The sequence below is a fragment of the Dipodomys spectabilis genome, unplaced genomic scaffold (assembly GCF_019054845.1).
Source record: "Dipodomys spectabilis isolate Male_0828 unplaced genomic scaffold, ASM1905484v1 ptg000081l, whole genome shotgun sequence".
In the NCBI taxonomy this organism is placed as follows: domain Eukaryota; kingdom Metazoa; phylum Chordata; class Mammalia; order Rodentia; family Heteromyidae; genus Dipodomys; species Dipodomys spectabilis.
In genome coordinates this window covers 2,062,918-2,086,972 of record NW_024870758.1, presented here as the reverse complement: position 1 = coordinate 2,086,972, position 24,055 = coordinate 2,062,918, and the positions used below count along the sequence as shown (strand labels likewise).

At 35.0% G+C, this 24,055-nt stretch overlaps 1 protein-coding gene across 7 annotated transcripts in view; it reads right to left on the bottom strand.

The window, feature by feature from the left end:
• Window positions 1–24,055, bottom strand: part of R3hdm1 (R3H domain containing 1) — a 153,612-nt gene that overhangs the window by 60,257 nt on the left and 69,300 nt on the right. For 3 of the 7 annotated variants that reach the window (XM_042683451.1, XM_042683449.1, XM_042683450.1), the window contains 10 exons: window positions 18,845–18,959; window positions 17,667–17,745; window positions 13,449–13,508; window positions 12,912–13,052; window positions 8,292–8,400; window positions 8,111–8,206; window positions 3,690–3,727; window positions 3,556–3,606; window positions 3,226–3,452; window positions 1,007–1,261 (listed from right to left, as the gene is read on the bottom strand). In XM_042683451.1, coding sequence (XP_042539385.1) covers window positions 1,007–1,261; window positions 3,226–3,452; window positions 3,556–3,606; window positions 3,690–3,727; window positions 8,111–8,206; window positions 8,292–8,400; window positions 12,912–13,052; window positions 13,449–13,508; window positions 17,667–17,745; window positions 18,845–18,959 — 1,171 coding nt within the window. The remainder of the gene's footprint in view (window positions 1–1,006; window positions 1,262–3,225; window positions 3,453–3,555; window positions 3,607–3,689; window positions 3,728–8,110; window positions 8,207–8,291; window positions 8,401–12,911; window positions 13,053–13,448; window positions 13,509–17,666; window positions 17,746–18,844; window positions 18,960–24,055) is intronic. The other 4 variants (XM_042683455.1, XM_042683456.1, XM_042683454.1 and 1 more) reach the window with 3 other exon arrangements.

Genomic DNA, 24,055 nt, shown 5'->3' with positions numbered 1-24,055 from the left:
CCCTCCATGTAATTTTATAGTCAACATTCTATACTTTTTTAGATTTTTAAAAGTGAAATAAGAGGTTCAAAAATTAAAGCTGGCTACCAATGGCTCATGCCTATAATCCTAGCTACTTAGGAGGTGAGATCTGAGGATCATGGTTCAAAGCCAGCCTGAGTAGGAAAGTCAGGGAGAATCTTTTCTCCAATTAACCACCTGAAAACCAGAAGTGGTGCTATGGCTCAAGTGGTAGTGTGCTTGCCTTGAGTTGAAGAGCTGAGGGACAGCATCCAAGCCCAGAGTTCAAGCCCCACTACTGACAAAAAAAAGACTGGTAATTTTTTGTAGTATACATTGATTATCCAAGAAAAAAAAAGATAAATACTATGAATATAACTTAAGAGTGAGATGAGTACAAAGACTGTCTAAATAACATCTTCTTTGCTCTTTTATATAGGTAAACATCAACAGCAGCTTTATTCATGTTGCCAGCTAAATAATACATATTCTCTTTAAGGGGTGACAGACATATAAGAATATAAGAAATACTACTTGGCGATAAAAAAGGATATTATTTAATTCATACATAATGATTAAGAGCTGCTTACTCAATTCTTCATAAAATCCTGTTTCTCTAGAACAAAACTGGTATTTAATAAAGTTCTCTCAAAGGCAGTTGTCTCATTTTCAGAAATGAGTTGTTCTTAAAAATGTTTCCAGGGAGGGGATGGTAGGGGGAAAACAATGGAGGGGGTAACAATGTTCAAGAGGAAGTGTACTCATTACCTCACTCATGTAACTGTAACCCTCTGTATAGTAGCTTTACAATAAAATAAAATTAAAAAAAAAAATGTTTCCAAAATAAATGTCTTTTGAATATTTTCTAGCATAAATATTTAAGTTTTTCAGACAAACACTAATCATTAAAAATCATTTAGAACACATACGTAGACAATACATTTAAAAAGTTTTCAGACAATTCCTCATATCTCTGCTGAAACAAACACTTTTTCTGGATACCAACCTGTTTGTGGGTTGATCAGAATACTGCCAGGTGGTATGCCTGCGGCTTCCAAGGGAAGCAAAAAGAAGCTAGTGCTAGGAGATGCGACTTGCCCATTTAGGCCACCATCAAAGGAAAGAGAACTATGAGTGCTGACAGTTGGATAGACGACATGTGCGCCATGAGAAGACTGGCTGAGAGTTGTACCTGGAAGAGGCTGCTGGATGTGAGAAAGAGAGCCCGTAGATGACCCTACACTACCAGAAGACTCAGAACCTAGGGAAGGAGTAATGAAAAATATGGATTTTTTAAAACCTCACATAAAAACACGTTTTTAAAAAAATGTAACAATAAAATTCAGATTGCATAACATGCAGTTACCACATAAAAGCAATGGCTATTTTTGATTTACTGTCTAATATTCCTTACCCTCCCAAACACAAACAAGTTTAATGCAGCAAACAAATCACATCAATTGTCAGAAAAGTCATAGCCAAAGCATGCAACTTAAGCAAGTTTATACAGCAGCCACAGTCAGCCACAAGAAAGCACATTACCCACATTTTCAAAAGGACAAAGTTATATACATTTTACCTTTTAGATTAATACTTAGGAATATACAGATTACAATTTTCCCCCAGGAAAAAGAACTTATCACGGCAAATGCCCCAAACCTCTTATATCAGAAACCCTTCTCTATAAAAACAATGAAAGATTAAGAATAGGGTAGGGAATAACAGAAATGATAAATTCTCTAGTAAGAGAAATAACTGTCAAGTGTTATTGCAGAATTTCATTTCTTAGTTTACAATCATAACATTGTCCTGTAAACTCACTTTGAATTTTTTATTAAAAGCAATAGCATGAAAAATATTTCAGATATATATATTAAAGCTTAAAATTTCTCATTGAATAAATTTGACAATAAAATTTTGAGTGTTTTTATGCCTAATCTTTTTTCATTTTCTATTGTATTATACAGGGTCTGCAAGCGGTCTTAAATTTTAGCATAATGGCTAACAGTGGCAATGAGACAATGAAGATAGGGAAAGATTTTGATAAAGTACACAGTAAATTAGTTTTTTAATAAAAGAGTTGACTCTAGGAGAGAATCTTTAATAAGTGAAATGAACAACTGTGGTACACTATTACCTTCTCAAAGATAGATTCTACTTAAGTTGTATCAAAATCACTTTTGTTAAGAATTCTAGCAACTGACTCTCAGAATTAAGCATCATTTTTCCCTGCTAAAAGGATTACAAATATTTATTTTTTTGTCTCTGAAGATGAATAACTTGTGTTTTAAAACATTTTTCATTTGGTAGTGTGTCTGAATAACCTACTCATGATACAGAAAGAGTATTTTTTTATGTTACGATGACCAAATGGCCATATTTCCAGTTAATGTGTATTTAAGACATATATGGATTTTTCAAGATTCCAAAGAATTTGACTATCTTTAGCAACATCTTGTTATAGCCATTAAAACATTTGCAATATACCCATATTTTAAGTGAGAAGGTAGCAACTGTAATTCAAAAGCACTAGCATATAAAAGCACTAACTATAATCATGTAATTAAAAATACTTTAAATATACCCTCCAAATCTTACATACACAATACCATGTGTAGTCTAACTCAAATATGCTAGGAAGAAATAGCTATTTCTGACTTTTAGGTTTATTTTGGGATAAAAATAAAGATTTATACGAGTCCTAAAAGACAAATGAGATTTTTCAGTATTAAATTTAGTGAAAATGAAAAGAGAAACGTTTAAGAACCAATATATTCTAAATTCAAAATAGTTGAGAATAATGAGATTATTCAACTTTCCAGTTATATAATAGTCCTATTACTTTTCTTTGGCTTTTAAATTCATTAAAAATATGTCAGTAATTTCATTCACTGTTAGAATGGCCAATTATTTTATCATGGAAAATGCAATCTATGTTATATAGTCCTAGATGAGCAAAGAAGGATTTCCAATCACCTTGGGGCACTTAGAAAAGAGATTATGAGTCATTAAACCTATGTGATTAAGTTCATGTCACAGTTAAGAAGAGTAATTTTTACTTTAGCTGGAATTTTTATCTATCACTATGACAAGACTATGAGTATAAATATATTACTCCCTCAGTTGTATAACAGACGTTATACTTCAGGATAATCAAAATGCTAAACAGATAAGACATTAGGCAAACTAAAGTCAGACAATGTAGTTCTAGGTAGATAATCATACCTGTTTTTGAAAGCCTGCCTATACTTTTGCTGCTTCCAGAACTATCACCTCTTGTCAGGACTGAGATTCCACTAAAGCTGCTTGCTTTGGTTACAGCAGGCTTCAAGTTTCGGAGGGAACTATCTGAATCTGTGCTGCTCCAAGGTCGTGGTTCTGAGTATTTCAACTCATTCTCAGTGCTGCTTTGATGGCTATTTGTTGATCTTCCTGAAGCATCTTTATTAACTCTGTAATTAAAAAATAAAACTTTCAAAAGCTTATGGGGGAGGGGAGAAAGTAAAGAAATGCTTTAATTTTTCCAAGACTGTACTGAAAACACGTTTCCAATACCTAAATATCTGGCGCCTCTGCTGGGTGCTACTAGCATCCTCGTCTTGGATTCTGTTGGCATTTTAATAAGACATTTTTATTTTTATTAGCTTCAGTCAGAAAGTTATCAAAATATATGTTAAAAATTCCCTCACCTTTTGTCAATAATATAATTCTCTTGGGAACACAGGGACTAGAAAGAAGGAAGAGATATAAAAGTTGAGCTTCTGTTAAATACATAATGCCATCTGTAAATCAATGTTTACAACAAAAATGAAATGAAATATTTAAAAAGTACCAACACTCGAAAAGGCCAAACTTGGTGACAAGAATGAAAAAATGATAATGGAATTTTTTGGGTGCCAGTCCTGGTGCTTGAACTCTGAGCTTTTGTGCTCAAGGCCAGCACTCTACCACCTGAGCCACAGCTCCACTTCTGGCTCTTTTTGGTGGTTAATTGGAAATAAGTCTCATAGACTTTCTTGCCCGAGCTGGCTTCGAACTGCAATTCTCAAATCTCAGCCTCCAGAGTAGCTAGGATTATAGGCATGAACCACTAGCGCCTGGCAATAATGAAATATTTTTTATGGCTTAGAAATATTATGACAATTTTAAAGCTTATGTATCTTGAAGGCACTTCTTCTATGGCCTAAATTAATTTAATATTCATATATTCTCTTTCCCTCTCTCTTTCTTTTATATTGGTCCTTGACCTTGAACTCAGGGCCTGGCACTATCCCAGAGATTCTTTTGCTCAAGGACAGTGCTCTACCACTTAAGTCACAACTCCAGATAAGAATCTCAAAATATCTGCCTGGGCTGGCTTTGAACCATGATCCTTGGATATTAGCCTCCAGAATAGTTAGAATTACAGGTGTGAGCCACTGCTGCCCAGCTCAAATATTCTCTTTTAAACAAGCAACTAATTTCTTTTATTATATTGAAGGAATTGTTTTCAGATTCTACTTCATTCTCTTAAATAATTGATCACTAGTGTTTTTCCTATGGATGTAACAATAGTCCTTAATGGAGCATATGGTCAAATGCTACTATTGTTGAACCTAAGTCAGGCAATGATCATTTGTTTGTATTATTATCATAAAGTATTCTAAATGGTTTTCCAGGTACCAAAACATTCCCTTTTTAATTGATTTTACAGAAAAGGAACCAGACTCAGAAGTGCTTCTCTGAGAATGTTGACACTGTTCAAGATACACTATAGTCATAAACTGCTTTGTTAAATGGAACTCTTGTTGAAATGAACTATATACAACTTGTGGATAGGGACAGGAGGGAAAAACTATGAGGGAGGGAGAGAAAGGGTGACACTGTCCAAAAAGAAATGCACTCTTTACTTGACTTATAAAACTGTAACTCCTCTGCATATCATTTTTATAATAACAATTAAAAAATTTAAAAAGAAAAAGAAAAAAAGCCAAAGCAATCTCTCTAAAGAGTTAATTGGATTACACTTCTTTCAACTTGTAGTTCATTAGAGAAAACTACAGCCCGTTTGAGGAAACAAAGTTTTAATGGAATACAGTCATGACCATTTACTTATGTGTTATTTATGGCTGCTGTGATATCTGAATTGATTTGCATCAAATTTGAATAGATGTGATTAAGGCTATACGGCTCAATAAAATCCAAAGCAGCTAGCAACTATTATATGACCTATCTTGTTTTTCTTTTCTTTTTTTTTTTTTTTGGTCCAGTCGTGGGGCCTGAACTCTGGGCCTGAGCACTGTCCCTCAGTTCTTCAGCTGAAGGCTAGCACTCTACCTCTTGAGCCACAGTGCCACTTCCTGCTTTTTTTTTCTGCTTATGTGGTGCTGAGGAATCGAACCCAGGGCCTCATGCATGCAAGGCAAGCGCTCTACCACTGAGCCACCTTCCCAGCCCCTCTTTTTTCTTTTCTTTTCCTTTCCTTTTTTTATTTTTTGGTCAGTTGTGTGGCTTGAACTCTAGACTTGAGTGTTGTCCCTGTGCTCAAGGTTCAGCTCAAGGTGAGTGCTCTACCACTTGAGCCACAGCACCACTTTTGGTTTTCTAGTGGTTCACTGGAATTAAGAGTCTCACGGACATTCCTGCCAGTGCTGGCTTTGAATCGTGACCCTCAGATCTCAGCCTCCTGAGTAGCTAGGATTACAGGAGTGAGCCACCAGCACTGGCCCTTCCTTTCTTCCTTCCTTTTCTTCTATTGAAACTTTCTTTTCTTACTTCTGATACCAGCCAAACTATAATCTGGCTATTCCAAATCATTTCATTTTTTTTTTTTTTTTTTTTTTTTTTTTTTTTTATTTTTGCTTATGTGGTGCTGAGGAATCGAACCCAGGGCCTCTGGCATGCAAGGCAAGCGCTCTACCACTGAGCCAACTTCCCAGCCCCCAAATCATTTCATTTTTACATGAAAATTCTCTTTTACCTCTAGCTTTTTTTTTTTTGGGTCCGGTCGTGGGGCCTGAACTCTGGGCCTGGGCACTGTCCCTCAGCTCTTCAGCTCAAGGCTAGCGCTCTACCACTTGAGCCACAGCACCACTTCCAGCTTTTTTCTTTTTGCTTATGTGGTGCTGAGGAATTGAACCCAGGGCCTCGAGCATGCAAGGCAAGCGCTCAACCACTGAGCCACCTTCCCAGCCCTTACCTCTAGCTTTTTGTATTTACTAATCCTCTACTTTAAGCTCATTGTCTCATTGTGTAGGGAAGTTCACTCATCCCTCCTTCCCTGATTCTGGTTTATGTTGCTTCTCTACTGTGTCCTCTAGAACACTTTCTTTCTTTCTTTTTTTTTTTTTGTCGGTCATGGGGCTTGAACTCTGGGCATAGGCCCTGTACCTCAGCTCTTCAGCTCAAGGTTAGCACTCTACCACTTGAGCCACAATGCCACTTCCAGTTTTCAGGTGGTTAATAGGAGGTAAGAATCTCATGGACTTTCCTGCCTAGGCTGGCTTTGAACCACAATCCTCAGATCTCAGCCTCCTGAGTAGCTAGGATTATAGGCATGAGCCACCAGCATCTGGTGTCCAGTACACTTTCATGTCTCTCTACAAACCACATACCATATTGCTATTATTTGATTACTGATCAAGTATGGAGACATTATCTACCTTAAAAACTAGTGACGAAAATTCATATTTAGGGTAGGCTATGAGTTCAGCAAATTTAGAATGAAATCCCAACTGCCATTTTTAGGTGTGTGTTCAAACTCTGGCTGTTTTGCTTAGTCTCCGGGTGCTTCAGTTTCCATTTTAGAAAATAAAAATAATATAATACTGACCATGTAGGGGTTTTTTTTTTGGGGGGGGGACATATTAGTTTTTAACTGCTCACAAGTGTGTTCTTCTGTGCCTAGCATAGCATTTAACTGTAAGAATTCAATACAACTTGTGAAATGCTATAAATTCTTTTTTTTTTTTTTGTCAGTTGTAGAGCTTGAACTCAGGGCCTGAGCACCGTCCCTGAGCTTTTTTGCGCAAGCTTAGCACACTACCACTTTGAGCCACAGTGCCATTTCTTGTTTTATGGTGATAAGTCTCATGGACTTTTTTGCCTGGGCTGGCTTTGAACTGTGATCCTCAGATTCTCAGCCTCCTGAATAGCTAGGTTTACAGGTGTGAGCAACTGGGGGCCAGCGCTGATATCATTCCCAGAAAATCCTATAAACTCTTAATTGATTTTCTAAAATTTATGTTTAATCTTTGTTGTTTTATTTTTTTATTTATTTATTTATTTTTTTGGGTCCGGTCGTGGGGCCTGAACTCTGGGCCTGGGCGCTGTCCTTCAGCTCTTCAGCTCAAGGCTAGCGCTCTACCACTTGAGCCACAGCGCCACTTCCAGCTTTTTTTCATTTTACTTATGTGATGCTGAGGAATCGAACCCAGGGCCTCAGGCATGCAAGGCAAGTGCTCTACCAAATGAGCCATCTTCCTAGCCCCAATCTTTGTTGTTTTAGCACAGGAAATATTTCCACCTGTCGTGGTAGTAATGCATTATATACACTCATATATCCTTAAAAAGTACTGCAAAGAACAAGTGCTTTAATGAATTGATTCTCTTTTGTTTGGCAAATACATACAAATAATTAGTCATTTAGAAACTGCTCTCATATAAACACTTATAAAATATAAAATGATTATTAACCTAAAAAAATCAATTGTTTTAAAAGAATATAAATGCATTATAAACAAGCAGAATTTAGGTTCTTTAGAGAGTTACCAATGTCTCAAAAACCTCAAGCTATCAGAAACCTTGAAAGAAATTATACAAATATATCCTCAGTCCACTATTCTTTCAATAACTCCTGCAGTCCATCTGCATCCAACTTTTGTAAAATTTATACTATTGTTGGAAAGTAGTATTCTATAAAAATTCTATAAAATTATAATTTTTTTCATTATGGTATTCTAAAGCAATTATTTTCATAATCAAGACTTCTCAATATTTCTAAAAGGTAACCTCGTATGTAACAAATGTGGTTAAAAATCAATGTGATTAATTGATTAGAGTAGGAGTGAGATCCTACAATGCAACTCCAGTGTATTCTAATATGAAGTCCTAAATATAAGTCAGCACATACATCTTGGGAAAATATTCGATCTCTAGCTCTCTGGTATTCTTCTTCTCTTTCTTCTATAGATTTGCTTCTTCTGTCATCTTTCAAACGTATTCTCATCTAAAGAAAAGAAAATAGTTCTTGGGAAAATGAGCTATTAGTGCAAGCCTTACATTATAAAAACATCCTATTTCTTCTGGATTACCTGGTTATCATCCTTGTCAAAGCTAGAGTTATCTCTCTTAAGGATATATCGTTTCTGAAAGTCTTCACCTCTATCATCCTTAATATGTTCATTAAATTTCTGATCAGGTCTACAAGAACAAAACAAAGGAAAAAATAGTGTATAATGTTAACATTTGAGAAAAGTGAAAGTGATAAAAGTACCACTTGTTAGTACCATTAAGAGATACTTATGGTATCTCCTTTCAAGCTGGCAATAACCTCGTAAGAAAAAAAAAAACTATTCCACATCTATATACAATCAGCTCTAGAGTAAGACTGCTTGGATTCAAATATTCACCATGAATGGCTTTAGGACTTCCATAAAGTTACTTAACCTTTGTACTCCTTAGTATTCTCATCAGTCAAATGGCAATAATACTGTACCCATCTAATAGGGTTGCTCTCAAGATGAATTACCACAGATATAACACAGATATTATCACATATAACATTTAAACAGTCAGTTGAAGCTTTCATAAGCACTGAAATAACTGAAGTTCTAATGACTTAAGTAACTACATGAAGATTAAAAAAACACAGTAAAGTAGTACAAGAGTTTATCATATATATATTATCTATCTATCTATCTATATATATATGGCCTCACACTTGAACTCAAGCCTTCACACTTGAAAGACTTGAGCGACATCTCCAGTCCTGCATTTTGCTGATTACTTTGGAGATGGAGTTAACAACTTTTCTGCCTGGGCTGGCCTAAACTCATGAACCTGTAGGTCTGTGCTAAGTACCTAGGATTATAGGGAAGAGCCACTGGTGTCCAGCTACCAAAATTATTTAATTATAGGGCATAGCTATGCTTTACATTAAATGAGATGGATTAAAAAAGTTATGTTTTAGAGGTTAATATTGTAACCAAATAATTATGAAAACAATGTACTTTATAACATATTTATCTTTTTAGAATAGAAATTCTGCAAGACACATGGTTATAAGCCCATGGAAAATTAAATAAAAATTTACCTCCTAAAACATATTCCCAGCTGCAACAGGAAATTTCAACCAATACTCTGTGACTTAATATCACTGTATTATAAAATCAGAATTATTTTGAAATAAGATATATAAATTACATTAAACAGGTAAAAGAACACAGGAGAAGAACACAATGCCTATGTGCATCTGATCATGTAAAGTAATATTTATCAAAATGAACTCCAGGAAATAGAAACAGGAGATTTTTATTTTTGTTGTTGTTTTGTTTTCTTTTTGTCTTGTTTGTTCATTTATCTGCCTTTGGAAGGGTATGGGGGGGTACAGAAATGGAGGGACAAAATGTGAACAAATGCAGTGGTATTCACTAGACAGTATTGAAAATGAGCTACATAACTTGTGGGTAGGGACAGAGGGAAGAAGGAACAGAGTGAGAGAAAAGGTGACACTGTCCAGAAAGAAATGTACTCTTTATCTTACTTATAACTGCAATTCCTCTGTACATAACCTTTATAATAAATTTTTTTTAAAAAAAGTTCTAAAGAAAATCAAATTGAATGCCAAAGTAGTATTTTTTCATCTAGTTCAATATACATTTATATGTATGCACATCATATATAAGGAATACTCTAAATTTCTAATCATAACCTAAGTAATAAAATTCCCTTTTATAACTAATTGATGCTAATGAGAAATTGGAAAAAGAGAAACCAGAGTGGTAACATTTTCAGCAAATTAAAATCAGATATTTCACTATATATTGGATCAAAGTATCCCTGTGAAATATAGGTTTTTATCTAATGAAATTTTAATGAAGTGCTGTAACAGACTCTTGAAAATTATGCAAAAGGTTTAAAAATAATAAATACCTAAGTGAGTTTAAGAAATCTATTTAAAATAATGAATGAAGAAAGACAGCAGATACCCCCAAGAAGTTATATATAAAAGTAAAGGATTCCTCAGCACCAAATAAGCATAAAAGGCCAGAAGTGGCACTGTTGCTTAAGTGGTAGGGTCAGCTCCCACAACCGACAAAGAAAAAAAAAAGTAAAGGAGACGGCTAAATGACTTCATGACAAAAACAAAGAGAAGAGTGATTTCTTTGGGGGCTTGGAAGATTATTTGTTTAGTTCTGACCACAGTACTATGTTATTTTTGTTAAAAAATTTGTTTACTTATCTATATCATCTACTTTTTACGTACCTGTGCAAAGTCACATTTTCTCTATGTGTGTGCGTGTGCGTGTGTGTGCGTGAGCACAGGGTACTTGAATTCAGGAACTCCCTTTCTCTCTTGGCTTTTTCAATCACAGCTGGTCCTCTACCATTTGACCTATATCTTCAATTCCAAGCCATATTTTCTTATCCAAGAAGTTTGTCCTTGACTGAAGAATTGTTATTCCAAAATACACTCTAGGATTTAACTATGGGCCTGGCAACTCTCCTAAGACCAGCTGGATTTCCACATAAATGGTACTAGCAGGCACCTCAGCTAATCTTAAGACTGCTTTCCCTCTTTTTATTTTATTTTTTAAAATTGGTGCCTGAATGTACTGCCTTGTGATCACCAAGTTATGGCTCCATTGAGACACCCCAACAACTGGGTTGTTGACATCCACAACACCACTGTTTCAAGGAGGGAATGGGTAATTTCCCTATGAGGAAAAGGTGTTTTTATTCAATGTGAAGCAGATCTCTATGTTTTTCAGATTTACAAACATCCTCATATTTCAGAAGATGATTAAAAAAAATACAGTGTAACTTCAATGATCTGAAATGCTTACTTATAATTAATCTTCACTTTTTCAAGTATATCTTATTTTTGCTTAACCAAATTTTGGATTAACTTCATAAAGATATTCCTAAAGATTTCTACCATTAGATACAGATTTCAAAAAACTGAGGTTATACTGTATTGAAAACCTTAGAGAGTCATTAGTCTAAATGTTAGTGAAAATGTCATTGGGCTTGAACTCTGGGCCTGGGCGCTGTTCCTGCATTCTTCAGCTCAAGGCGAGCACTCTACAGCTTGAGCCCAGCACCACTTCCGGTTTTCTAGTGGTTTATTGGAGATATGAGTCTCACGGACTTTTCTACCCGGCTGGCTTTGAACCGTGATCCTCAGATCTCAGCCTCCTCTGAAGCTAGGATTACAGGCGTGAGCCACCGGCGCCCGGCATCATCTTATATCTTAATGGTTAATATCCTACTTTAGCTACTATATAACTAATCAATAAGATATTTATAAAAGATTAAAGACAGGCAGATATCTAAAACATCACATAAAATTAACATTTTCATGCCCTTTACTGTTACAATAAAATGGATATACAAAATACTTTGACAGGCAGAACAACATGGAAGAATAAATAAATTCAGCTCAACTTAACTAGTAATACACAAACCAGAATAAGATACAGCAATATGGATGGTATTATCTTAATAATACTCTTGTTTTTCTTAAGATTTGTGGGAGAATAGAATAAACATAGGGGTTTCTAAAAATTGTAGGTTAATTAAATTTGAGATTATCAACAAATTGATCTTTTTTAAAAAAACAAATTTATCTGCAGCTGGCCACTGATATCTGAACGACATTAATTAAAATTATCTAGGGGTGGAGAGTGTAGTTGTGGAGGTGGGAGGGAAGGGATGGTAGGGAAAAAACAAAGGAGGAGGCAACAATGCTCGAAAGGAAATGTACTCATTACCTTGCTCATGTAACTATAACCTCTCTGTACAGTGTTTTTAAAATAAAAAAAGTACAAAAAACACAACTATGCATAACAGAGACGGTGAATACCCATGAACATGATGGAAACACTCTTATATGCATGTGAGAAAGAGACCAGAACAATGAAGCCTGCTGAAATGGAAGAGACAGGGAAAGGGCATGATAGATGGGGTGTGATTAGAGCGAATTGTATGTATGCACTAAAATGTCATAAAACCCCTTATAAAATTAATACATTCTAGTAAAAAAAATCTTTACCTGGACATTGGTAGCTCATGCCTGTAATCCTAGCTATTTAAGAAGCTGAGATAAGAGGACACCGGTTTAAAGCCAGCCTGGGCAGGAAAGTCTGTGAGACTCTTATTTCCGAAAAGCTGGAAATGGGACTGTGACTCAACATAGTAGAGTGCTAGCCTTGAGCGTGAAAGCTCAAGGAGAGCAGCCCAGGCTCTAAGTTCAAAGCTAGAGCTGACACACGTGCATGCGTGTGAGCACACACACACAAACACAGAGACACGCAGACACATGCATGTGCACATACACACAAATCTTCAAAAAACAATCCATTGAAATGAGCTGAAACAACAAACATGGTTATACAACATGTACCAGTTTTTTCCTTCAAACAGTTCTCATTTATCCTTTTTTAAAATCTTTGTCCTAGCACTCCTGGCTCATTCATCTTCCTTATTTGAATATAGGTTGGTAAATCTTGCTCCCAGTGAGTTAAATATATTGGCCCTATTAGGAAAGTTTATAATGAAGCTTAATTAAAACTGGTAAAACACATTAAAAACCTCAGATGAAAGGTGCTGTAGGAAAGAACACACACACACACACACACACACACACACACACACACACACACACACACACACACACACACACACACACAACCATTTAACTTGATACTTACATTCTTGTATTGCTTGTTTTGTTTACTATGACGGACTTTCCACTCTGATCAACATTGTGGTCTAATCCAAAGTAAGCGGCTACTCTATGTAATAACATCCTATGGTAAGATGTCATTGGGGGAAATTTTTTACGTGGAGACCTAGAAGTAGAAGAAAAACAAATTTAGTAAGTCAAAGAGAATTATGCCGGCAATTCCATCTATTCTTATTTATACATTTATTTTTTGTCAGTCATGAGGCTTGAACTCAGGGCCTGGGCACTGCCCCTGAGCCTCTTTGTGCTCAAAGCAAGTGCTCTACAACTTTGAGCCACAGCGTCACTTCTAATTTTCTGGTGTTAATTGGAGATAAGAGTCTCATGAAAGAAGTGTACAGTGGCTCAAGTGGTAGAGTGCTAGCCTTGAGCAAAGAGGCTCAGGGACAGTGCCAGGCTAGCTTTGAACCATGATCCTCAGATCTCAGCCTCCTGAGTAGCTAGGATTGTAGGTGTGAGCCACCGAAGCCCAGTTCTTTTATTTTTAAATGTCAGGACTTACTCATTATTACCAATGAAATCTAAAATTTCTTGTTCCAATTTCAGCAGCATCATTCTGTCCCTGAAACAAAGTATGAAAACTCATATGTAAAACTTAAAACTAAAGTAATCCAACTATCAATTGGTTAAAGACACAGCTACTTTTTGACCTAAAAACTGTATACTCAAAAGTATAACAAGCTTAATGATAGAATATTTACAGGCTTTCAAAAAACAGCTTCAAAATGAAAGTTTAATCAGTTTAATTTTTATCCTTTGAAAAATTTCTCACATACATTAATGTACAGAGAATAGGGTAATGGATCCATCAATCAACTTTAATATAAGTATACTAGCTTTTATTTCTGAATTAAATACAGCTAAAAGGTTAACAGAAAAACATTTTAGTTAAGGGCATAACTGTTATGCTCAACTCCATAGAAACAGTTCTCTAAAGAATTTGTAATGCTAGTAACAACAGAAACACTACTATGGGACTCCAATGCTGGTACAGTGATGGAACTATGGGAGAGAAGTGTGAAATATATAATACTATTTAAAAGAACTCAAACTTATTACGGTGCTATTCTGTAGTGTGTGTACGTGTGTCTGTGTCTTTGTGTGCATGTCTTTATGTGCATGCAAGTACTGGGGGTTGAACTCAGGGCTGTCTCTGAGTTTCTTTTTTCCTTTATTTTTTACCCCCCTCAAAGTTTACACTCTACTGCTTGAGCCACAGCTCTGTTCTGGATTTTTGGAGATGAGATTCTCACAAATTTCTGCCCAGGGTGGCTTTGAACAGTCATCTTCAGACCTTAGCCTCCTGAGTAACTAAGATTACAAGTGTGGGCCACCAATACCTTGCTGCTATTATGTGCTATTGTGAAGTTTTGAGAAAAATTTCTCTAAAACCCAACTAAACCAGACATCCCAAATACAAAGCAGCACTCTAAAGAGTATTTCGCATGTGCTTTTTAGGGTCCTATTTAGTATAATTGCTGCTATTACGTGCTATTGTGAAGTTTTGAGAAAAATTTCTCTAAAATCCAACTAAACCAGACATCCAAAATACAAAACAGCACTATAAAGAGTATTTTACATGTGCCTCTTAGGGCCCTATTTAATATAATTAGGGTATATCAAATTAATGAGACTACTCTGCAAAAATCCTCCTTGTACACACCAAGGACATGACTCTGGGGTTCTGTGCTCTTGAAAATTTCATGTGCAAAGAACCTTAAAGTAAAATAGATCAAGAAAATGAGGCCAAGCCAAGCACAGGTGGCTAATGCCAGTAATCCTAGCTACTCAGAAGGCTGAGTTCTGAAGATTGTGATTCAAAGGAAGCCCAGGAAGCAAAGTCTGTGAGACTCTCAATTCCAATTAACCACCAAAATGCTGTGGAGCTGTAGAGCACCTCGAACAGGGATAGCACCCTGGACCTGTGATTCAAGCCCCAAGACTGGTACGTGTATTAGCCCCACTCTTTCCTCCAAGGCACATGTGCCAAAAAAGTAATGATTCTCTAGCCCAATCTTCTTGTATTATGTAGAGGAGTTACTAGTTCTTCCTGCTAAGATCATCTGATAGGCTATGACTCAATTTTGAGTTTGATCTTCTGAGTATACTGCAAAAGAGGTTTCATAAAATGGAGAAACACCTTTCAACCCATGTACTTATTCAATACAGATTTAATCAAACATTTTTTTTATGAGTATAAAAATTTTAAAAGGGGTTGAGAAGGTGGCTCTGCGGTACAGTGCTTGCCTTGCATGCATGAGGCCCTGGGTTTGATTCCTCAGCACCACATAAGCAGAAAAAGCCAGAAGTGGTACTGTGGTGCAAGTGATCGAGTGCTAGCCTTGAGCTGAAGAGCTGAGGGACAGCGCCCAGGCCCAGAGTTCAGGCCCATGACTGACAAAAAAAAAAAAAAAAGGGCAGATAATTAAAAAGACCTACATAGTTATAAAGAAAAACAGAACTGTGCAATAGAAAACTATTTTGGAATACATAAGTCCAGCAGACTTAGAGGAAACAATATTGTACCTGTCCAAGACTCTAGCTTATTCTACCTTAAATTAGCAATATATTTGCTAGCTTCCCAATTATTCCCAATCCACTGAGATGTTAGAAATAATACCTTTCTTGAAATAAAATGACTTTTGTAGCCAACAGCTTTCTAATTTCCCAACCCATTGTACTGTTTTTGGTACTTGTATTAGTCTTCCTGTTATTTGACTCTGTGAAATGTTCCCTTTTGGTTGACCTCTATATTGACAGTCTCATAATCTGCTATCTTCAGGCTAAATCCTTTTCATCTACTTTTTTTTTTTTGGTCCGGTTGTGGGGCCTGAACTCTGGGCCTGGGCACTGTCGCTCAGCTCTTCAGCTCAAGGCTAGTGCTCTACTACTTGAGCCATAGTGTCACTTCCGGCTTTTTTTTCTTTTTGCTTATGTGGTGCTGAGGAATCGAACCCAGGGCCTCATGCATGTAAGGCAAGTGCTCTACCACTGAGCCACCTTCCCAGCCCTTCATCTACTTTTTCAATTTGTATGATTTGGAGAGTTTTGTCCATTTCACATATTCTCGTTAGGCAATTCCATAGAAAACAAATTTTATCTCTATCCATGACTCTTGACTGTAAATTAAGCCTAAATCATTCACTTGAAAACCAGAGCCATTTAAATGTCTATCTTCTTCCTCTATATTGGGTACTTGAAACTAAAGTTACAGAGTATTATAATCTACTCATTCTTGTCCCTTATTTTTAGTTATTGGACTGTTAAGACTACCCAGAAACCTAAAGGCTACTCTTATTACCCTTCAATATACAAATAACCATCAAGATGGACCATATTATTTCCTAAGCATCTTTCAAGTGTATTTTTCTTCTCTTGTATTCTTTATGGTCTCCTAACTACTCTTCAAGGGTTCTATGTCAAGAATCTTTTTTAAATTCCCAAGTAATCTTTCTTTTCTTTACTAGGACTTTTTTTTATTAGCAAATATTAGTTGTAATATTTCCACAATACCCCAAGCAAATTCATCCCTTCTATTTCTTCCCCTCTTATCCTCTTCTTCCTTTTAGAAATAATTTCAACAAGTTTACATTGTCCTACTTTCATACATGCATATAAAGTAGTTAAGACAATACTGGCTCTTTCTCCTTCTGCTGGTTTTAGTTTACTGGGATTCTAGCTAATCTTTCTTTGAAAGGTAAATCTCATTATGACATTATGTTTAAAATCCTGAAATTACTCAGCATGTCAAACTTAGTATTTTTTAATGGCACATGAGTAAGATAGTTTATCTTATTTGAGAAAGATAGGTTTTCATCATATATTGATGTCTTATAGTTCTTTTCAGCATTCTCTACTTCCCAATATCACTTTACTCTCACTGGAATAATTAGAAGTCCTTGCACATCTCCTTATCAACTTATGGTGCTGGTGTTATATCATAGGTTAAAGACAATTATAAATGGTTTGTGCTTCAAACTTTGCCAACATCTTCCTCATCATTTTCTAGAATAAATTTCCACATGCCACCTGCTAGACCAGAAGGTATAATTTTGTTTTTCCTTGGGCATAGCATTTCTTACAAGGCTGATGTTTGAAGTTAGCCCAGGCAAAAAGTTAGTGATATCCCATTCAATGGGATCACGATGGCACTCACCTATAATCGTAACTATTTGGAAGGTATAGTTAGGAGAATTAGTCAGTAGCTGGTACTGTGCAGAAACACCAGAAGGTATCTAAAAGATAACTAAAGTATAAAAAGGGCTAGAAGTTCAAGTGGCAGAACATCTGCCAAGCAAGTATAAGGCCCTGGAGTTCAAATCTCAGTATTACAAAAAAGGAAAAAAAGGTCTCATTATACATGAATATACTGAGCTTTTACTTTGGTTGGAATGTATTATGACAAGGTATCATTTTATTTTTTCCTTCACGATTGATGTTATATCTGAATCTCAACTTAAATCCTACACACTTCTTTCTGAAAACTTGTACAGAGAATATGCATTAATTTTATATCATAATGACATGCATAATGCAAAAGTATTTATACATGTGCACATAGTAGACCAACAACATCTTAGCCCCCTAAGAAACTAAAATGTTTCTGGTATACTTCAAGTATCTACAATCTTATTCTAATATGCTATTTCAATTTAAAAAACATATATAGCAAAATTATGGTACTCTAGATCAAGGTAAGCCTTATAAATTTAATTTTTACCTGGGATTGTTTTTTAATGTATTTACTAAAAATTCATGTAGATCTATGCCAGTTGAATCAGTGTATTCTTGACTGGAATCTAAAAAACAACAACACAAAAACCCAGTATAAAGTTGGTTGAAAACCAATCCCTTTTCCTTTTTATTACGATGTATGTCTTAGATAAAATGCAACACCCCACAATGAAAAAGAAAATTGACAAAGTAGCAAAAGGGAATTCATTTTGAACTCAGAAGACCATAATTTTTCTTCTCGCATATAATGTTCATGAACTAGGTTTAAATAACTCCACATTTGTACATTCTTCAAATGTTAATGTCTCCCAATGTCAGATTAATTTATTCTGAATAATTTAAAGATCCTTTTACAGACATACCAACCTTTCATGTTTAAAAACTGCCTCCTTATGTGATAAAAAATCATTCTAATGACTTAGATAAGTATTTCTATTTGTAGAAAATTAAAACAGCTTAGTAAACTTATAAGCATATAAACAGAGGAAGTGATTGAGGCAGATAGAAATGTTAGTTCAGAAACAATGTACTTATTTAATTAAGATTCTATCAGGTTTAATACCAAAGGTTTTCATTCAAAACTGCGTTTGAAAACTCTTATTTATCTTTTCTCTTTAAATGTAATGCTCTTATGCTGTTTATAACACTGGCCAACAACTTTATTAAGGTTCTAAACTTAATAAAACATTTTTATCGTTTTGTGAGGATAAATGATGGCAAGATCTTTAACTTTTTTTTTAAGACATAAACATTCTGGGAATTTTTGTTTTGTTTTGTTTGGTTACCAGTTCTGGGTCTTAAATTCAGAGCCTTGTGCTGCTGTTCCTGAGTTTTTTTTGCTCATGGCTAAGAGGGTTTTCTATTTGAGCTATAACTCCACTTTTGGCTTTTTTTTCAGTAGTTTAGTGGAGATGAATCTCACTGGGCTGCTTCAAACTGTAATCCTTAGATCTCAGCCTCCTGAGTAGCTAGGACTGTAAGCATGAACCACTGGCGCCCCACATATTCTAGTTTTTTAATATAAAAGACAGGTCAGTAAGTAATAACCTTAGTTATTTTGATATTGTAATTTTTGTTTGAAACATCTCACTAATGCATGTTATACCATAAGAATGAATACTGAGAGTAAAACTAAAATTCTGTTTAAAAAAATAAATTGCAAACCTCTTGATAACATTTTTCTGGGTAACTTATCACTGGCTTTTTCTTTATCTGCTTCATCTCTTGAGGGCTTCTCCTCTTTTTCAAATGATTGTGTTAACTGGATCTGAATCTTTTCCTGTTGAAAGGTAATATCAGTTATTCAATGAAAAAGATAAAGCAATTCATTTAATATCACATGCAGATTTTCTCAATGACACAAAATGTATGGAGGAAAAGGGAAGATTTTTATTTTACAAAACTAGATTCCCAAAAGTAGAAAAAACACTGAACAATATAATTTTTTTTTTCTTTGGTCCAGTCGTGGGGCCTGAACTCTGGGCCTGGGCGCTGTCCCTCAGCTCTTCAGCTCAAGGCTGGCACTCTACCACTCACTTGAGCCACAGCGCCACTTACAGCTTTTTTCTTTTTGCTTATGTGGTGCTGAGGAATCGAACCCAGGGCCTCAGGCATGCAAGGCAAGCGCTCTACCACTGAGCCACCTTCCCAGCCCTGAACAATATAATTTTAATGTGATATTTTCATCTATCAGTTGAAACATTCTCTCAAAATTATTTTTAAAAAAACAAAACAAAACAAAAATGATTCCAATTGGTTTAAGTTTAATTATAAAACCCTTGAAGGGTGTGAGAACTGAAGTGCTCTTGTTTTTTCATGGTGCTGCTAAGCAAAAGCATGATAGTTATTGTCAATCAGTAGGAATACATGAATATCAAGTCAATGTTTAATCAAATTTAGTTTTCAAATATCCAATGTAAGCACACATTCGGGTATGATTTGATAGGGATATGCTTTGATTCTCCATTTGAAATTTATGTATAACTATCATTATTTAAAAATAATTACATATGTAAAAATACTTATATATAAATTATCTGTGATCAATTTTATATATATCTCACAAATTCACTTCAGAAAGATTTTAAATAAAATTGTACTTCTCTAGATAGGTAATGCTTAATTGTAATCACATCTTACAAGAATAAAATGATTTTACATTTTTTGAAAAATAATGTAATTACAGGTAATTACTGTCATTAGTGGAAATACAGACCCCAAAGAGATTAATGTAAAATAATAAACAGAACCTGAAAAGGTAAAAATCATGTTAATGTCTGTTTATTCAGACAAAATTACAAAGAAAGCTGAAATAAATTTCAGGATAAAAGTATAGCTTATTTTAAGAATTACACATATATATATATATATATATATATATACACACACACATACATACATGTGTGTCTATATATATATATAAAATATATAAAACTTAGTGATGAAAAATGTAGCAATTCTGTATGATGGTGATACAGGCAGTAAGTATCATAAGGGATATATATTCCAGGACTCTCAAACTTGTAGCTAGCAAATTTTCTGTTATACTACTTTCTCTTGACCCCTACATAATTTCTTTTCAAAGCAATCTTTAGCAGAATTTTAAATAAACTTTTAATCCAGTAGAATTTCTGTTATTTCATCTCTCCTAAAGTTTTTCTTCTCAATTTATCTCAGTTCTAAATTATACTTAAAATTATACACAGCAAATGCTAGGTTCTGACAATTTTTTTACCAAGAGGATGGACATTTGTTTTATGCTTTCTCTGCTTTATCAATTACCAGTGTTTCTTATTTCTTACTCATTCATTTTTTTAAGGATTTTTCTCCTTTGTTTCCATAATTTTAAAAGATGTTTGGAAAATAAATGCTAGAAACACTTTTTAGAAGTAGAATATTTCATCTTGCTCTGACTTGAAGCTTTCTTTTTTGTTACTCAGAAAGATACCTAATAGCAGTTTGGGAGAAAATATCCCGTATTACTTCCCCCTTAAGACCCTCATTTAAAGGAATCGCCAATGAATAGAATCTCTCATTTCCAAGTACTCACCTCAAATCCATTTAATTATAGACACTAAATTACTTTATTAAGATGAACTAGAGAAATCTTGGGCCTTTTCTACAATCGGGCTATTTTCAGTAGTAAATAAACAAGACTTTTTAAATGCTAAACTATTTGTATGTAAATCTTTTTTAATACTGAGTTTTCTTCCATATTAATTCCCCCAAAACACACTCAGAATTAAGCAACTTAGTTGAAAAGTACCTCTATAATCAAGGATTACATGATAGTATATTCATTTATATTCAATTTCGATTCCTGTATAACTTAGTTAATTCACGGCATGAAAAAAAATTCTGTTAAAAGAAGTACCTTTTTTCTAGACAGGTATCACTAAAAGGAAAAAAAAAACCCATAAAATTGCATCTGAGAAACCAATATATTAAGTGGAATAATTAAACTCTGACATAATCATCTTATTCATTAAGAATAATGAAACTATTTTTGAAGTGCAAACACAAATTATCTGTGATCATGTGATCATGCATATATTAACATAGAGCATATATCCCTTATACTACATTTTTCCTCGTATGAGTTTTCACTAGCTTGATTTATGTTGATTTCTTCTCCAACAGTTCCACTTAAGGTAAAATATACTGAAAAGAAAAAGATCACGATACAGTTTTTCTAAAAAGGCACACACATTTTCTGTATTAACCAACACTTATTTCCTCAACTCTCTTGATTATGTCACAAGACTAAGATGGTATAACTATCTGATCCAAGAATGAAGAATGATTTTTTCAAATAAAACCAAAACCCCATCTACCACACTGAACCCCACCCCTAACCCCTTCATGTTTCAGTGATTTTTTAAAAAAGTTTTATCTTATGCTTTTGCATGGGCCCCTTTTATGTTACAATTCTCTCACCTCTCTAGTAGCTAGGATTATAGATGTACACTGCCAGGTTTTTCTTGTGGTACTAGGGACTGAATTCAGAATTTTGTTGCTAAGCAGTTATGTTTTAAGCCACATCTTCATCCTCTATCTTTTTGTGTCTTTCCTTATTTTCCATAGGGTTTTGTGTCTGGGCTAGCCAGTACAAAGATCCTCCTAACTACTCTTCAGTATGTTACTGGGAATGAAAGAGGCATGCCACTATACCCAGTCATTGGCTGAGATGGAATACTGTGAACTTTTTGTGAGGCTAATCTTGAAGCACAATTCTGATCTTTGCTTCCTGTTTAGCAAGTATTACAGTGTGTGTGTGTTTTTAAATTTATTTTATTTTATTTATTTATTTGGGTCCAGTTGTGGGGCCTGAACTCTGGGCCTGGGCGCTGTCCCTCAGCTCTTCAGCTCAAGGCTAGCGCTCTACTACTTGAGCCACAGCGCCACTTCCGACTTTTTCTTTTTGCTTATGAGGTGCTGAGGAATCGAACCTAGGGCCTTATGCATGCAAGGCAAGCGCTCTACCACTGAGCCACCTTCCAAGCTCCCTTTTTTTTAAATTTAAAGAAAAGCTTTGCTAATATTTTTATTCAGGATGCTTTTAACCATGATCATCTCACATCTCATCTCCACTTTCTACAGACCTGGGGTTATAGGTTATGTACTACCATACATACATTCCTCTCTCTAACTTGTTCAAAAGAACTTTTAAGAACTGCTATTAACCGCCCCTCTCCCTGACGCCCAACAATTTGCCAGATGCTGGTGACTACTCAGGAGCTGAGATCTGAGGATTGCAGTTTGAAGCCGGTCCAAGCAGAAAAGTCCTTAAGACTCTTAGCTCCAATGAATTTCTAAAAAGTCAGAAGAACTGTGGGTCAAGTGATACAAGACTTGAGTAAAAAAAGCTCAGGGACAATGCCCAGGCACTGAATTCAAGAACCAGGATTGCCACAAAAACAAAAACAAACAAAAAAAAAAAACCCAAAATAAACAAAACAGACAAATTTTCATTTTTTTCAGAGTATGTCATAACATTTTAGCTTATAGTTTATATTTGAACGTATTCTCTAGATCACAATACTTAGTAGAAATACTTTAACTGTAATTCTGCCTCTAGCTAAAAGCCTATTTTATTGCTAAAATATATCTTACCAATTAAACAAATATAGCTATCTTCTATTGTGATTTTTAAATTACTAAAGAATTTTGAATTCAGGGCTGGGAATGTGGCTCAGTGGTACAGTGCTTGCCTAGCATGCATGAAGCCCCCAGGTTTGATTCCTCAGTACCACATAAACAGAAAACAGCCTGAAGTGGCGCTGTGGCAAGTGGTAGAGCACAAGCCTTGAGCCAAAAAGGCTGAGAGACAGTGCCTAGGCCCTGAGTTCAAGCCCCATGACAGGCAAAAAAAAAAAAAGAAAAGAAAAAAAAGAACTTTGAATTCTGTACTCTTGACATTTGAAAAAAAAGTTGAAGGAAAACTTTCATTTTCTTGCATCCTACTATTTTAAAAAGTATGATATACTCTAAATATGTAAGAATTATTTTATCTATAGTAAGCTTTGAAAGGAATCATCTAAGTCATGAGAAAGCATAACATTTTTTTCCTTGAATTGTCAAATTCATAACTGGTACTTAAAAAAAAAGATGTATAATGTACAATGGATTTTTCTTCTTAAAAAAAATTAGTCATGGGGGGCTGGGAAGGTGGCTCAGTGGTAGAGTGCTTGCCTTGCATGCTTGAGGCCCTGGGTTCAATTCCTCAGCACCACATAAGCAAAAAGAAAAAAGCCAGAAGTTGCGCTGTGGCTCAAGTTTTAGAGCGCTAGCCTTGAGCTGAAGAGCTGAGGGACAGCGCCCAGGCCCAGAGTTCAGGCCCCCATGACCGGACCCTCAAAAAAAAAAAAAAAATTAGTCATGGAGGTGAAGCTGTGGCTCAAAGTTGTAGAACACTAGCCTTGAGCAAAAGACCTTCGCAACAGCACCCAGGCCCTAAGTTCAAGTCCCATTATTAAAAAAAAAAAAAGTTAAGTCATAGTTTCTTAAATAAACATGCATTGCTTTGATCCTTTAGGAACTTATTGTTGGTGTACAAAGGCATTTTAGACTGCTTACATTCTTATGAAACAGAATAAGCCACTAGAGCTCAAGTTATTACATGGGATAAAAATCATTTATGTTCATGTCCAAATTTAACATAAAACAAAATCAATAGTAAATTATCTGTCATAACATTAGAGTATAAAAAGCAAAATGGATTGTCTGCTTAACTTTCAAGCAATAATTTTATAAAAGGAGATAAGAATTAGAAGTATTAGATAGCTATTAAAGTCATATTAAATAAAAACTGGCTATATATGCATTCAGATTAAGTAAAATAATACACAAGCAGAAGTATTACAGTGAGTCAAAATA